The sequence below is a fragment of the Enhydra lutris genome, unplaced genomic scaffold (genome assembly GCF_002288905.1).
Source record: "Enhydra lutris kenyoni isolate GAN:26980312 unplaced genomic scaffold, ASM228890v2 scaffoldscaffold1, whole genome shotgun sequence".
Taxonomy (NCBI): domain Eukaryota; kingdom Metazoa; phylum Chordata; class Mammalia; order Carnivora; family Mustelidae; genus Enhydra; species Enhydra lutris.
This window is the reverse complement of record NW_019154085.1, coordinates 14568585-14586250: the sequence shown is the minus strand read 5'-3', so window position 1 is coordinate 14586250 and position 17666 is coordinate 14568585. Positions and strand designations below refer to the sequence as shown.

General features: G+C 41.7%; 2 protein-coding genes across 2 annotated transcripts in view; one reads left to right on the top strand and one right to left on the bottom strand.

Annotated features, from left to right (window-relative positions):
- The window catches only part of LOC111143721 (islet cell autoantigen 1 like), a 71179-nt gene extending 61586 nt beyond the window's left edge, over positions 1-9593 (top strand). The window contains exons 13-14 of the mRNA XM_022497552.1: positions 2079-2168; positions 7520-9593. Coding sequence (XP_022353260.1) covers positions 2079-2168; positions 7520-7635 — 206 coding nt within the window. The 3' untranslated portion in view covers positions 7636-9593. The remainder of the gene's footprint in view (positions 1-2078; positions 2169-7519) is intronic.
- A 6087-nt stretch (positions 9594-15680) lies between these two features.
- Positions 15681-17666, bottom strand: part of LOC111142788 (family with sequence similarity 117 member B) — an 82386-nt gene continuing 80400 nt past the window's right edge. Inside the window, exon 8 of the mRNA XM_022496109.1 lies at positions 15681-15872. Within this exon, the coding sequence (XP_022351817.1) occupies positions 15866-15872 (7 nt within the window). The 3' untranslated portion in view covers positions 15681-15865. The remainder of the gene's footprint in view (positions 15873-17666) is intronic.

The window sequence follows — 17666 nt, the reverse complement described above, 5'->3', positions numbered from 1 at the left end:
GTTGGATTCCCAGTCCAGTGTTTCCTCTGTGGCAGCCAATAACTGCATATTTCTTCCGTATTCCCTGGTGTGTGCTTTCTCCCGCCTCTGGCCTCCCACAGCGCCCTGTTTTCATGGCTGTTATCATAGTTCATCTTGCCTTTTTCCCTGTCTTCCATCCCCGAGTAGATTTCATTCCTGAGGAAATGGTTCACAACACCTAACAGTATCTTAATGCATTGTACCTTTTTTGAAAATACTCATGTTTAGGGGCGCCTGGGTGGCTCAGTCGTTTAAGCGGCTGCCTTTGGCTCAGGTCATGATCCCAGGGTCCTGGGATCAAGTCCTATGTTGCGCTCCCTGCTCAGTGGGGAACTTGCTTCTCCCTCTCCCTCTGCCTGCTGCTCTGCTCCCTCGGCTTGTGGTCTCTCTTTCTGTCAAATAAAAAAAAATTTAAAATTAAAAAAAATAAATAAAATACTTATGTTCATCCTGTATCTGCAAGACCATCATATGTCATCCAATCCGTAAGCACCTCAAGGGCACAATCTGTGGGGTAATTTATCTTTGTGCTTTCCAGGACTGCAGCATAAAGTTAGCTCAATAAATAAAATAGCAGTTCAGTAATCACTCTGTAAGAATTTGTTAAATAGCCTAAAAGTAAGAATACAGTACCATTTGGTAAAGAGGCACTCTACTGAGGATAATTCAAATGTTTTACTATAAAATTTTAGAAAACAGTTACTCTTATATGCCTTGTCAGTGGCCTAATACTTACCCAGATTTACAAACAGATTCCTTCTCCACGTGAAATCCCACGGCTCTCTCTCCTCGACTTGCCGCATCTCTAGCAGCACTGGATTTTTTCTTCTTTTCTGGCTGTACATTATCGACGGTATTTGTTCACCACTCAGAGCCTCTGTTCTGGTCCCTGCCTGCAGGCTGACAGGATGTTCCCGAGCAATGGCCCAGGCAGTTGATACTCTGTTTAAACGGTGTCTTGCTTAAGATCCCCAGGCAGGGGGCGCCTGGGTGGCTCAGTGGGTTAAGCCACTGCCTTTGGCTCAGGTCATGATCTCAGAGTCCTGGGATCGAGCCCCGCATTGGGCTCTCTGCTCTCTAGGGGAGCCTGCTTCCTCCTCTCTCTCTGCCTGCCTCGCTGCCTGCTTGTGATCTCTCTGTCAAATAAATAAATAAAATCTTAAAAAAAAAAAAAAAAAAAAAAGATCCCCAGGCAGTAAACAATTAAGAGGAAACCAAAATCTGGTCTTCTGCCTCCTACTGCAGGACGCTTCCTACTTCACCAGCCTTTTCCTTTGACTTCTTACTCTACTGCAGTGTAAGCCAGGAAAGTGAGCTACCCTGAGTTAAAAGATCTGTGTTCTAGGAACTCTTAAGAACAAACTTGGGCTTTCCGTGATCTCTTCTGTTCAAGGAGGGTAGTAGGCAGGGTAATCTAGGTTCGTTTCTAGTGCTGTATTTTAATTATAGCCTAAATCATTTCTCACATTATGGCAAACATTTCACTGTTTTAGTAATGGGTATTCATAATGATACTTTTTAATGACTGCATAATATCTTGTCACATTTATCTCCCATAATTCCTTCCTTACTGTTATGACTTTTTCATTTTATAGATAATGTCGCAATAAACATAACCATACATGTGCTTTTTTCCCTTCACTTAAATTATTTACTCAAGATAAATTTCTAGAACTAGGATTACTAAATGCGAGGATATAAACATACTTAAAGGTTTCAAGATTCTAATTGGCAGGTCTATTTCCTCTCTCCCAACCCCTCAGAAATTCTCTTTCTGTGCCTCATCTATTTGCAGTTGTTTAAAAAGAAAACTTGTATTTCAAAACCACTTAGAAAACTATAAGGAAGTCTAATTCTAGCTGGAACTAAACTTAGATGATTTGACTAAAATACATAATTGCAGATACATTTTAATTGTCTCCTGTGTCTTACATTGTAGAATCTCACCCTGATAGAAAGATTTGAGGACTCAGGAGATATTTTTACCTTTTCTTATTTTTTCTGATGCTGCTTCCTACTTGACTAACAACGGATAATTCCTTACTTCCCTCACCTAGGCTGGGCCTCCCAAGAGGGATTAGAAGTTCCTCTTTCACACACTGATAACCAGCCAGTGCCTTCACAGAGTCCAAAGAAATCAACAAAGTGTAAGTTATATATTTATAGTCTTTGCCATTATATTAGCAATCGGTTGAATGCAGATAAATTTAGAAAAGGATCATTTTATAGTGTTTGCTTCATAGTGTCCAGAAAAATATTTTGTTAATAATAAAATGAAAGTTATAGGGGCACTTGGTTGGCTCAGTTGGTTAAGCGTCCCAACTCTTGATTTTGGCTCAGGTCGTGATCTCAGGGTTGTGAGGCTCCGCTGCGGAGTCTGCGCAGTTCTCTCTCTTCCTCTCCTTTTCCTCCCCCTACTTGTGCACACAAGTTCTCTCTCTCTCTCTCTCTCTCTCAACTAAATACATAGGGACGGCGGGGTGGCTCAGTCGGTTAAGCTTCTGCCTTTGGCTCAGGTCATGATCCCAGTGGGATCAAGCACTGCTTCCGGCTCCTTGCTCAGCCGAGAGCCTGCTTCTCCCTCTGCCTGCCACTCCCCCTGCTTGCTCTCTCTTTCTGACAGATAAATAAATAAAATCTGCTTAAAAAATAATAAATAAATAAGTAAGTAAAATCTTTAAATAAATAAATAAGATGTAAGTTATTCCTGGCTATCCCTCATCATGGAAAAAATTGAATAGAACTTGTGGGCTTGTCATAGTAAACTGAATTGTGTACTTTAATTTTTTGTATTTTGTGTTGAGGTTTGTTGGTAAGGGGTGACAGCATTAGAGACAGAAGGTGTTCTTTGAGTACAAGACGCCTGTTGACAAACAGTGCATTCAGGCATTCAGCACAGGGCCTGGCACACACTCGTCGCTAACACTGACTGCGAACTCCCCGCCGTGTCGCCTGCAGAACTGATCCGTGTTGTGTGCAGAGAAAACAGACACTCTGTCAGGATTTTAGATATATAATGATCTTAGTCACTGCTGCTGCTTTTTAAAAATTTTAACTGGAAATAATTTCAAATGTACAGATGTGTTGCATAAGTGAAAGTAGCACGGAGAATCCCTGCGCACCCTTATGAGGTTCATCTGCTGTTAGTATTTCGCTGGCGTAGCCGTGTGTCTGTTATTCTATTCTGCACCACTCAAGGGTGAGTTACATGCATCATGACTATTTCCCCCCAAAGTACTTCGGTGTACATTTCCTAAGAACTGGTGCGTTCTCTCGCATAACCACAGTACGGTTGTAAATGTCAGGAAATGTAACAGCAATAACATAATACTCCCTGTAACCGATCACGTGTCTGTATTCCGGCTTGGTGAGCTGCCGCAGTCACATCCCCTGCAGCACTTTCTCCGTCTGGAAGTGAGTCTCGGTTCAGATGCCCACTTGTCCGGTCTCTCTGGCCTCTTTTAACCTGACACGTTTCCACAGCTTTTCTTCACGGTTAAGTTCAGGTTCTTCATTCTTGCCTGGAGGACAGCCCTGGTGGCGCCCCTCTCTCAGGGCTGCACAGCCGAAATTTGATGTTGTCCGTTTCTCCCTCGCCAGCGAGACTAATGGTGAGCGCCCGTCCCAAGAGTTGTCCCGTTTTCCTCCTAAATATTTCCCACTTTATGCTGCTTTATCCTCTCTGCAGTCACTGAGCGGTCCGTTGAGGGGACACTCTGGGCCCAAGTCCAGCTCAGCGTCACAATCGCTACTTCGATTTAGCGTCCAGCGTTGCTTTTGGCCTGATTCAGTCTTCACTATGACGGGCGGTAAAAAATGTTGATTTTCTAACCACAGCACTCCCTCCGCATTTTTATTATCGTAGAAAACACAGAACCACCATAACCATTTGTAGGTGAACAGTTCAATAATGTTAAGTCTGTGCATAGTGTGGTGGAACGATCTCCAGAGCTTTTTCATTTTGCAGATCTGAAACTTTAGATCCAAACAACAAATCCCCTTTCCTGTGCTGCTAACTAACCACCATTAGAGTTTGTTTCTGTGAACGGGACTGCCCGTTCACTGGGGCACCTCACCCAGTGTTTGCCTTCCCGGGACTGGCTTATTTCATTTAGTCTAATGTCCTCACAGTTCACCCATGTTGTAGCATGTGACAGGATTTTCCCCCTTTTAAGGTTTAATATTCCTTTGTATGGATATATTAATTTTTTAAAATCTTAGCTATTTGATCATAATTTTAAATAGTCTTAATGACATATAATTCACTTGCCATACAGCTCACCGCTTCTGCCCGCCCTCAGTACTCTGCTACAAACGACCTCTCTTCTTCCCCATTTATGTACTACCCATATGGACTAACATTTTTTTTTTAAAGATTTTATTTATTTATTTCTCAGAGTGAGCACAGGCAGACAGAGTGGCAGGCAGAGGCAGAGGGAGAAGCAGGCTCCCCGCTGAGCAAGGAGCCCGATGCAGGACTTGATCCGAGGATGCCGGGATCATGACCTGAGCCGAAGGCAGCCGCCCAACCAACTGAGCCACCCAGGCGTCCCTGGAGTAACATTTTTTGAAAAGAATTTATTTGACAGAGCACAAGCAGGAGAAGCAGGCTCCCCACTGAAGAGGGACCCCAATGTGGGAATTGATCCCAGGACCCTGGGATCATGATATGAGCCGAAGGTAGATGCTTAACTGACTGAGCCACCCAGGTGCCCCTATATGGATTCATATTTTTTAGTGGTTTATGATATTGTATCAATATTTTTAAATTTTCAAACCTACAGAAAGGCTTGTGATTGTAATAAAAAATATTCCTGACACTTCACCAAGATTTTCCAAAATGTGAATCATATTTGTCTTATTCCGTGTGTGTATAATATATATAATTTCTTCTGAACTGAAATTATTCAGAGACTAGAAAGTACCAGACATAATACTCCTTTAAGCCTAAATACTTCATTATCTTTTTCCTAAAAATAAGGATATTCTTTTACATAATTGCAATTCAGTTATCAAAATCAGGAAATTAACATCATACTGTTATTATCTAATTTATAGACCTTATTCAGATTTGCCAATTGTCCCACTAATGTTTTGTTTTCTTTAAAGATTTTATTCATTTATTTGCAAGAGAGCATGAGCGGGGTGAGGGACAGAGAGAGAAGCGACTTCCTGCTGAGCAGGGAGCTAGACGCAGGGCTTGATTCTGAGACTCCCGTATCACGACTTGAGTCAAAGGCAGGCATTTAACCCACTGAGCCACCCAGGTGCCCCTGTGCTTTTTTATAACAAAAGAGAAAGAGGTTTCCCCCACCCTGTGCAGGATCCAATCCAGGATCTGACACTGCATTTAGTGTCAAGTCTCTTTAATTGCTTTTAATCTGGGACAGTTCCTTAATCTTTGTCTTTCATCATCCTGACTTATCTAGAGCATAGAGGTCATTTATTTTGTAGAATATTCTTCAAGTTTGGTTTATCTGATTTTTTTTTTCGTAATTAGATTCAGGTTAGGGATTTTGGCAGGACTAGCCTAACAAGAGTGATGTTGTGCCTTTTTATTTTTTTTTAAGATTTTATTTATTTATTTGACAGAGGGAGAGAGATCACAAGTAGGCAGAGAGGCAGGCAGAAGTAGGCCCCCCGCCAAGCAGAGAGCCTGATGCGGGGCTCGATCCCAGGACCCTGAGATCATGACCTGAGGTGAAGGCAGAGACTTAACCCACTGAGCCATCCAGGTACTCCATGCCTTCTTAATATCAGGAGGCACATGACGTCTGAACTGTCCCATTGCTTGTGATGGTAACTTCGGTCAGTTGATTAAGACAGTGTCTCCCAGGTGACTACACTATAAAATTACTATTAGATTTTTCCATTTGTAATATTTTGTGGGAAAAATATTTTGAAACTGTGTAAATGGCTTGTTTCCATCCAAGTTTCACCCACTAATTTAGCATTCTTTGCATGAAATATTTATTACTATGGTTATTGCCAAATGGTGGTTTTTCTCTTGCCTCAATCCTTCTGCATTTGTTAGTTGACATTCTACTGTATGGAATGGCTTTTTCTTGTTCCCCCCCCCCCTTTTTTTTTTGTTGATATGTATCATTGTAGACTCTTGGAATTCTAGTCTTTCCAGTACTTTGTGTACTGGGATAAATCAGAAAATTCATCAACTCCAAGCAAATCAGAGACTGACACTAGCTGAATCAAAATACAGCCATCCCTTTGGGATCCAGCCTATCTATAATTTTTTTTTTCTAAAACCCACAAAAACTAAATTTGTGTTTAATCATTTAAAATAGAGGCTGTAAAATAAATAAGTAAACATTGGGAAAGAACTATTGGGAAACAGAAGTACTGGGAAAGCTATTTGTCTATAATCATTGAGGCTTCAATTTAATAAAATTAAGCCTGAGAATTTTAATAAAAATTGAAATTCTTAACAGCCTAGCCCTCTGAGATGACTGTCTATGCCACTGTGTATTCTTTTAGTAGTTTCAGCCTTTTGCCTAGATGTATATCCTTGAAATCTCTGCCACAGTTCAACCTATAGACTATTGACATATGTGATTTTCCAGTCTCCACAGGGAGGTGAGAGGGAATTGGTTAACAGGAGGTTGTATCTGTGACACAATCCACTCCTTAAAATGTATCAAAAATGTGTAAAATGCACATGGGCAAGACAAAGGAAACAACTATAAACCAAAATGAGAACTGTTGAGTATGTTAATGTGATAGGAGGATTTTCTTCCTCATATGTTTAATATTTTATAATCTTTAAACACCAAGTTTACAAATGTAATGTTCCTGCAAAGTGGGAACAAAGGTTACTTTCACTTTTTTTTTTTTTTTAAGATTTTATTTCTTTATTTGGCAGACAGAGATCAGAAGTAGGCAGAGAGGCAGGCAGAGAGAGAGGAGGAAGCAGGCTCCCTGCCGAGCAGAGAGCCCGATGCGGGGCTCCATCCCAAGACACCAGGATCATGACCTGAGCCGAAGGCAGAGGCTTTAACCCACTGAGCCACCCAGGCGCCCTGGTTACTTTCACTTTTGAACCTTACCTGAGAGACTTCTATAAATTATCTGTGTTTATAAGACTATTACTGCCTGCCTATTTTTAATCATTTCTCAGAGCAACATAAAATTACTTACATAGAAAGGACTCAGCAAACCACAAAGTACCTGCATTATTAGCTTTTCAAAATTATCAAGGAAGGATGCCTGCACGGCTCAGTCAGTAAAGCGTCAGCCTGGGGCTCAGGTCATGATCCCCGGGTCCAGGGAGTCGTTTCCGCCTCTCACTGTGCCCCTCCCCTGCCCCCACTTGTGCTCACTCGCTCTCCAACGAATAAAATCTCATAAATAAATAAAAATAAAAGCTAGCATCTTAAGAGAACAAAGTAGAAGTATATGGCATTAAAAAAAAAATAAAATCATGTAAATGGTATAGCAATGTGATTTTAAACACCTGAGACCCTTAAATGTGTTTTTTCTTTAGCTCCCAACAATGGTAACCAAGACATGTCAGCCTGGTTCAGTCTATTTGCAGACTTGGATCCACTTGCAGACCCTGATGCTATTGGACACTCAGATGATGAACTTCTCAATGCTTGACTGAAACTATGTCGCCACTTCCGTGGCCTTGAGACATCACTTTTCAACATATTGCCTTTGTGGAAAGGAGTTTATATTGTAACCCATACACAAAAGCACCGTGTTTGTGAACCTAACAGTTTTCAGCCAACTTTAAAGAGATGGTAAGGACTACATTGGAATAGATTAAGTATTTCTTTAATATCTTGGATTTGCAGCTGTTGATAATATGTGGAAAATATTATGAGCCACTGAGTCTAAAAGAGATACCAAAATTTATTTCAAAATAATAGCTAGGAATACTTCTGTAAATAAGGAATTGGGCTTATTTGGAAAGCCGTATATGTGTAAGTTGCCTTGCTGGCTGTGAGAATTCTGTTATGTGGATGAAGACAGCATGTAAATTGGGTTGTGATTTGGGGGTGGTTTTTAAATAAAACCATAGCAGGGGGAGTTTTCTGCTGTGGAAAGTAGCACTAGAACCAGAACAGTTTTGTCTTTAGTTAGAAAAGTGGAGTAAGATTTGAGAACTCAGTTTGCTTTAATGAAATCAGAGAAACTTGGTGCTTTTCTCCACTTGGAGGCTAAAATGTAATATTACTTAGTTTTTTTTCCTTCATAGAAAATCATGGACACCCCTCAATTCCATTACTGAATTTTCATGGCAAAGTAGCAGGATGATGTGTTTGCTAAATCTATCTTCTGCAGAAACTCATAAACCCATCTCCTAATCCCAAGAATGGCCAGTAATATTCAAGACATTGTACAGGTGTGTTCAGCCTGGTTTCTCACACGTTGCTACCACAATGTAAAGTACTCACATTCTTTCTGAAAAGAAAGCAAGGGAAGGACGATCCCTAAGCAACTGGCAATAGTATTCCTGAAATTACCCAGAAACTTCTGTCTGAATGAGGGAAAAATTCTAAGCTTATTCTTGTACATATTTGTATACTTATTACCTATTTCTTGACATGATTTAATCCAGATTTCTTTTCTGGCAGTCACAGAAGGCTCTACATGATCAATCAGAAAGGGTCTTATTTTTCCACTTTTCCCTTTCTGTGGGTGACACCTTCTGAGGCTCTATTTGATTACTGAGGAAAAACGGTTACCCTTACTGGAGGGAAGTTAGTCTAAGCCAGCGAACTCATAGCCACTGGATATACATATCACTTAATTTCCTGTTCTTTTTTCTTGCCCAGCCTTCGGCTTTGAGGCAGTTCTCCAGGTGTCTTATTTTTATCTTCCAGTCCATTACATCTCCATAAGGGAACATTTTAACTAAAGTGTTCACAATAGTTTCCATGTGCTCCTAGTTTTAAACAAACAGGCTTATTTATTGTTTACAAGAGAATGGCTTGTAATGTCCAAGTCACTGTAAATAGAACATTGTTTGGAAATGCACCAGAGGGGAAAATGCAGTCCACCTCCAAGCACAGCGCTCTGGGCGAGAGCTACACCCGGAGTTGCCCCGAGCCCTGTAGGAGGTCACTCGTGTGGGGCAGCATCGCATAGGCTGGAAAGACCTTATCTGAGGATCAGAAACACAGATAAAGGAAAAGGTTATGTAGTCTTTTCATGCTTATTCTTATTTCCTTAGTTGGTTATCCTTTCAGTCAGAAGCATTTTTTACCTCTTCCTTTTTATTCAGTGAAGTTCTCCAGAAGATTCAATCACCAAGGGCTGTGATCACAATCACAATCTAAATTCTGTACCTATGGTGACTCTGTACTGTCAGCTTCGAACACTTCAAAAATAATGCTAACTTTGGATCTCAAGTTTGCGCCATTTTTCTTTCACTAATACATTAGTTCAAAAATATTTGTGTATCTCCTTCACATGCATGCAAAGCAGTCCCTGTTATCTCAAATAAACAAAGACACCTGAATACCGAGGAAAACCACTTTCCAAGCCAGAATCCCTACCAGTGTATTCACGCTGCACTCAATTTCCAAAGAAAAAAGTCCTCAAAAAAAAAAAAAAAAATAGAAATACACAATAGATTTTTATTATTCAGTTTAGATTTTCTTAACATTTTTTCTCTCAGAGTGTATAGCTGCCCATTTGATCCAAAAGCAACATTAACTGAGCAAGTTCAGTTATAATTTCAACAAATCAACCCCATTTTTGAAAAGCACATTGAAAACTGTTGTTAAAATGAAGGCAACCGTATTTTTTTAAGATAAATTATTTGAAGTTCAGTCATCTAGAGGCCAGAAACAGAAATCTGGCTATATTATACCTAGACTGCTAATATAAAGGAAACAAACCACCTATTCAGTAGGGAGTGAAGGAAAGACACGAGAAACATAGAGTAGAAGGGTGATCGCTTGCTATTTGTTTAAATCTAGATCAAACATTCAGTAAGAAATAGCCTTAACCGAAGGTAGGCTGAGAATTCTTTCAAAGTAAATGGATGTTTTTATATTAAATGGGGGAAAATAATATCTCCTCCTTTTTATTACCAAATTAAGAATGCACATAAGCTCAGAAAAGCCCCAGAAGAACTAAAATTTGTCTAATCTTTCTTACGACCATTTTACAAGTGAGACGGGAATACCAGGGCATATTAAGATGAGATCGGTGTAACTTTGTATTTTTTGAAACCTTTCATTACTTGTAAAACATAGCTCTGATATGGTTAGAAACAAACTGTATTTAAAAAAAAAATAGGCTTCAGTATTTGCACAATGAAATTCAGTGTTTGTATTTCAACGATGGATATTTATTTCACATAACTCTCTTTATAGACCATCTGGAAATGCAGAGGTCTTACAGCATAAGAACAAAGGAAGTTTGTGCTCTATTTTCCTGAGCCTCTTTTAATAAAGATTACAAGATGGCATAAGACAAAAAAGTTGATTTCCTAAAGTATTCAATACAAATCAATTATTGTTAACCTATTAGAAAATTCGGGTTTTACCTCAGGACCATAGTATTTAAAAGGTAGTTTGAATTGATACTGATAACACAGAATGAAAATAAAACCAAGGCAATGAATATCTTTGTGAGACTCATTCTTTTTAACTTACTTCATACAGAAGGGATGTTATAAGATATGAGAAATAACAGAATGTGCTCTTTGTGTAAATATACTCAGTAACAAAATACAAACCATCAATATTAAGATTTTGAGCCTAGAAACAATAACCAATGAAATATAAGCACAGTATTTATTTATTTTTTAAAGCACAGTATTTAACCTGATTTGCTAAAGGCAGGAATAAAAAGAAGCCAGAATCAATCCAGTTTATATCTTCTTCCATAGTATTGTCAGGCCCTGTGTTTTTTTACCTTGAGCAATGAAGCAGCCCCAGAATCTTGGGATACTGAAAATAAGCTAGGAAGGAAATACAAACTTTAAATATTAATTCAGCAGTATTGAAAGTAATGCACATAAAACATACAATGGTAAGGTATTTAAATATGGCAATAAAAACCTATTGAACAGGATGGGTCACATTAATTTGCCAACCATAAAATATCTCCTTTTTTATGTGTCATTTAAAAAGACTTTTAAAAAGTTGAATTAAAAACTGTCCTTGGCATTTAAAGTTTAAATATGGTTCTTCATTCAGTGGTATAAGGAACCAATCAATGTCCAAAGAATAAATACAGAAAGATCCAGGTGGTATTAATAGGTAAGATTTTGAAGTGCATGTTTTTACATTAAAGGAAAAGAGCTTCCTTTTCCCCATATCAAGGTAATACCCTCTCATTTAAGAAAAATCATTCACAACCCTACCATCCAGGATAACCGCTATTAACATTATACACTTAATTTAGAGTGCCTTTGGCCTCACATATAAATTAAATTGATCCAGGTGATTCTGTCTTCTGAAATGAGCATGCCAAATTAAGATTAAAAAATTACTTTTGAGGGACGCCTGGGTGGCTCAGTTGGTTAAGCAGCTGCCTTCGGCTCAGGTCATGATCCCAGCGTCCTGGGATCGAGTCCCACATCGGGCTCCTTGCTCATCAGGGAGCCTGCTTCTCCCTCTGCCTCTGCCTGCCACTCTGCCTGCCTGTGCTTGCTCTTGAATAAATAGCCAAAGCAATTCTGAAAAAGAAAAAAACTGGAGGTATCACAATTGCAAATTTCAAGTTACATTACAAAGTGGTGGTAATTAAAATAGTATGGTACTAGCATTGAAAAAACAGATCAATGCAATAGGACAGAAAATCCTGAAATAAACCCACAATTATTTGGTCAGTTAATCTTTGACAAAGGAGGAACGACTAACCATGGGAAAAAGTCCCTTCAACAAATGGTTTTGGGAAAACCTGCTTCAACACGGGGGAAAAAAAAAAAGAAACGGGACTACTTTCTTACACCACACACAAAAATAAACTGGAAATGGAATAAAGACCTAAATGTGAGACCTGAAGCCATAACAGTACTTAAAAAGAACCGCAATCTCAATGACATTGGTTGTAGCAACATTTTTCTAGATGTCTCCTGAGGCAAGAGAAATAAAAGCAAAAATAAACTATTGGGGGGCACCTGGGTGGCTCAGTGGGTTAAGCCTCTGCCTTTGGCTCAGGTCATGGTCTCAGGGTCCTGGGATCGAGCCCCGCATCGGGCTCTCTGCTGGGCGGGAAGCCTGCTTCCCCCTCTCTCTCTGCCTGACTCTCTGCCTACTTGTGATCTCTCTCTCTGTGTGTCAAATAAATAAATAAAATTTAAAAAAAAAAAACAAAACTTGGGACTATATCAAAATAGAAAGTTTCTACACAGCATAGGACACAGTCAACAAAATTAAAAAGGCAATATATCAGGAGAAGATACTTGCAAATGTCCTATCTGATAAAGGGTTAGTATCCAAAATAGAAAAGAACTTAATTCGGTTGATGGGGGGAGGGGGGTGGGGTTTTGGACATTGGGGAGGGTATGTGCTATGGTGAGTGCTGTAAAGTGTGTAAACCTGGCGATTCACAGACCTGTACCCCTGGGGATAAAAATATATGTTTATAAAAAATAAACATAAATAAAAAAAAGAAAAGAACTTAATTCAATACCCACCAAACAAATAATCCAATTTAAAAATGGGCAGATCCTCCTCTCTCTCTGCCTGCCTCTCTGCCTACTTGTGATTTCTCTGTCAAATAAATAAAATCTTTTTTTAATTTTTATTTTTTAAATAAAGTCTTTTTAAAAAATGGGCAGAAGACATAACAAATATTTCTTTTTTCTTTTTAAGATTTTACTTGTTAGCACAAGCAGGGAGTAGGGAGACTCCCTGGTGAGGGAGCCGGGTGTGGGCCTGGACCCCAGGACCCTGGGATCATGGTCCAAGCTGAAGGCAGATGCTTAACGGACTGAGCCACCTAAGAGCCCCGTAACAGACACTTCTCCAAAGAAGACATCCAGATGGCCACCAGACACGTGAATAAAAGCCTTAACATCACTCAGCGGGGAGTTGCAAATCCAAGCCACAGCGAGGTAGCCCTTCACACCTGTCAGAAAGACTAAGAAACAAGAAACAGCAAGTGTCGGCAGGGTCGTGGGGAAAGGACCAGCCTGCGAAACCGGGGCAGCCGCTGCGGAAGACAGCACGGGCGTCCTCGAAAAACTAAAAATGGAGCTACCCCACGAGCCAGTAATCACACTGCTGTGTACTTACCCTAAAAATGCAAAAACTCTACTTCAACGGGCTCCATCCGTCCTGATGTTCCGGCGGCATCATTCACGGCGGCCCGGCCACCGAAGCCGCCCGGGGCCCCGCCCGGATGGACGGCCGTGGGGCACCCTTCAGCCACCAGAGTGAGATCTTGCCATTTTCAGCAACGGGTGGAGCTGGGGAGGATAATTCCAAGTGAAATAAGTTAGTCAGAAAAAGACAAATACCCCCACGATCGCCCTTATATGTGGAATTTAGGAATCAAAACAAACGGTCAAAAGGGAAAAAGGACAAACCAAGCAACAGTCTTAGAGAGAACGGACGGTTGCCAAAAGGAGGGCGGGTGGCGAGAATGGGGGCACTAGGCCGTGGGGATTAAGGAGTGCATGTATCACGATGAAATAAATTAAAAAATAAATCAGTCAGTCTTCTCCTCAAAAGGTCGGTTACAAAAAATCCACCAATATGTGACCGAAGTGAACTTCTGCGTCTCTAGAACTTGTGCTCCCCAATTTAAACGTGTCTCCGGAATTTCTGCAGCTGTGCAGCGTGAGACTGACAGCTTGAGGACTGGGGGCCGCAGCCCCTCTGGTAAGGAACTGGTGTCCGACGAGCCTTACCTTCTCTTCGTCCTCCGAGCCAAGCTGCGGGCCGCTGAAGTAGCGAAGAGGACGGCGAAGGAAAGCAAGGCAACGGCTCGATGGCGCGTGATCTGCAGCGACACCGAACACCTAATTTCGGTCACTGATAACGGAGCAAGTGGCAGTAAGGCTTTGTGTTTGAGTCCTGTAGTCAGACCCGGTTCAAAGCCAAACTCGGACATTTGCCCGATGGCCACGGAAGAGTTCAACTAATTCTGGTTTGGTCATCTGTAAGACAGTAAAAGTAGCAGTGTTCGGCCTTGCGGGGCTATTGCAAAGATCAGGGGAAACAGTTATCATACAAGGTGGCTGGTACTTGGTAAGCTATGGCGGCGCTACCTATTTTTATTACGATTCCAGCTCCATATCCGTGACGGTACAGCCGGCCCTCAAGCGGCGCAGGATGCTTAGCCACCCCCGACGCACAGCTGAAGGTCCGCGTGTAACTTCTGACTCCTCCAAAACGGAATTACGACCAGCCTGCCGTTGGTCAGGCTTACGAATAACACATTTTGCATGTCACATACTGCATTCTCACAATGAAGTCGGAGAGATGAAAATACTGAGATCGTAAGATACACTTATAGTACTTTAATTTTTTGATATCACGTGTTTACAAACTTAATCATCTATCAGCACGTACATCAATGCTTCCACAAGATTGTAGATGCTACGTATTACTAACACTGGTCATCAAAAATGAGGATCATGTGAAAAAGAAATTCATACTTATTCACAGGCGAACAATTCACACCCTGATAGCGAAGCAGGATCAGCCTGACGGCTTCCCAGCAGCCTGGCCATACACTGACGAGCGGATCGTAACGCTTTTACGGCCCACCTTCAGCAGTAGTGTCATCCACAATACGGTACTGGAAACAGTACTTTTTTAAAAATACCACTTACGGGCGCCTGGGTGGCTCAGTGGGTTAAGCCGCTGCCTTCGGCTCGGGTCATGATCTCAGGGTCCTGGGATCGAGTCCCGCATCGGGCTCTCTGCTTGGCGGGGAGCCTGCTTCCCTCTCTCTCTATCTCTCTCTCTGCCTGCCTCTCTGTCTACTTGTGATCTCTCTCTGTCAAATAAATAAAATCTTAAAAAAAAAAAAAAACCACTTACTTGTGAGGACAGGCTGACACAGCTGCTCCAATTATGAGAAGCACAACGTACGGTAAACGTAATCCTTGAAAACAAGGTTATAAACAAAACTAACACATTAATTTTACATTAAACGTCACTCACCTTCTGCCTGCGTGAGGACAGGCGACCCACTGGGAGTCTTGCACGTGATGCTCTACACAATGAACACTCAGGCAGGACGACGATGACACACAAACATCTCACGCAGCTCCCGCCATACGTCTCCAGATCGCCACACGAAGATACAACATACACAACGGTTAAGTTTATCAACAGCACGGCATCGTGATTAGTTACTGCTCATTAAGCGGAAGCCCCATAAAGATCACCATCCTCACCCTCGTGCTGACAGGGCAGCAGGGCTGGGGGGGGGGCATTTGACCTCACACGGTCCCCAGGGCAGCGGGGACACAAGGCAGGAGAAGCAGGTGCACTCAGGGTCAACTTTAGGGAAATGCACAGTCATGTCCAAACATGCTTTTTTTGCTTTTTTTGTTTCTCTAAAAGTAATTCTATTTGGTATCACGCCTCCTCCTACCATTTGCTTTGGTTTCAGCGCCTGCATCACAGAAGGGTCCATGTTACGAAACAAGTGGAAAGTCGTCTTGAATATGCAGACCTTCTGCCAGACTGTCGAATGTCCACTCTCTCCTGGGGCCGCTGCTTCTACATCCTCGTGCTCGTGGTCTAGCACGGGCTGGGCAGCTCTCCCTCCATCACACTTTTTGTTAATTCCTCTTGCGTGGTGTCTGTCAGCTGTTGAATTTCTCCAAGAACCGTATGTCTGGAACTCTTCACACACACATTTTTGCCACATCCACAATCTCTCACGATTTCCTCGACTGACTGTCCTAAGTCCTGTGAAATCATACATAACATGTGGACGCCATTTTCTCCAGTAGGAATTTACTCTTTTGGGTTTCATGGCTTTCGCAGCTTTTTCTGTAACAGTGGTGTAATCCTTCCTTCAAGCCTTTCATGATGTTCTATCGGGATTCTCTTCCATGGTGTTGACAATATTTTCCATTCAGTACAGTGTGTAATGAGCCTTAAAAGTCCCGGGGCGCCTGGGTGGCTCAGTGGGTTAAGCCTCTGCCTTCGGCTCAGGTCATGATCTCAGGGTCCTGGGATCGAGCCCCGCATCGGGCTCTCTGCTCAGCAGGGAGCCTGCTTCTCTCCCTCTCTCTGCCTGCCTCTCTGCCTACTTGTGATCTCTCTGTGTCAAAAAAAAAAAAAAAAAAATCTTAAAAAAAAAAAAAAGGTCCCTTGGGACCCCCAGGGTGGCTCAGTCAGTTAAGCGTCTGCCTTCGGCTCAGGTCTTGATCCCGGGTTCCTGGGATCGAGTCCCACATCAAGCTCCTTGCTCAGTGGGGAGCCTGCTTCTCCCTCTTTCTGCTGTTCTCCCTGCTGTGCTCTGACAAATAAATTAATGAAATCTTAAAAAAAAAAAAGTCCCTATGATCCCCTGACCTGCAGGCTGAATTAGAGACACCGTGTTCGGGAGCAAGTAGACCAGTTTGATGTCTTTGGTGAACTCACAGGGTCTTAGGGTGACCAGGGCATTGTCCAATATAAAAAAAAACTTTTAAAAGGCAGTCCCTCATTGGCAAGGTACTTCCTGACTTCAGGGACAAAGCACCAGTGGAACCAAGCCAGAAAACGAGTTCTCCTTGTCCAGACGTTTTTGTTGTGGAAAACTGGCTGCTGATATCTTTACCCTTGACTTGGGGATCAGTAGCTTTATAGAGAAGGGCGGTCCTGATCATAAACCCAACTACATTTGCACAAAAAAAGTGGAATTAGCTTATCTATTCCTGCCTCCAATTCTAGTGCTCACTTTTCTTCCTATTAAATGTCCTTTAATGGCATTTCCCCCCAAGAATAAGGCACTTTGATTTGCATTAAAAACTGTTCAGTGGGGCGCCTGGGTGGCTCAGTGGGTTAAAGCCTCTGCTTTCGGCTCAGGTCATGATCCCAGGGTTCTGGGATCAAGCCCCGCATTGGGCTCTCTGCTCCGTGGGGAGCCTGCTTCTGCCTTCTGCCTACTTGTGATCTCTGTCAAATAAATAAAATCTTTAAAAAAAAATAAAAAAAAAAACCTGTTCAGGCAGATATCCTCTCTCATCTTTTTTTTTTTTTAAGATTTTATTTATTTATTTGACAGACAGAGATCACAAGTAGGCAGAGAGGCAGGCAGAGAGAGAGGCGGAAGCAGGCTCCCTGCCGAGCAGAGAGCCCGATGCGGGGCTTGATCCCAGGTCCCTGGGATCATGACCTGAGCTGAAGGCAGAGGTTTTAACCCACTGAGCCACCCAGGCGCCCCTCTAGTCCCACTTATTGACAAGACTGTCTTTCCCACTGAATTTCAGTGGTGCCCTTGTTTTCCAATCAATTTCTACAAAAAATAATCTTCCTGGGATTTTGATTGGGATTGCAGTTAAGCATGTGTTCCATTTACTTACCCCCATAATCTCAGCAATATGAGACTTCCAATTCTATAACATGGTATATTACTTGATTGATATATATATCTTTAATTTCTCTTCTTGAATATATATATATATATATATATATTTTTTTTTTTTTTAATTTTATTTATTTATTTGACAGACAGAGATCACAAGTAGGCAGAGAGGCAGGCAGAGAGAGAGG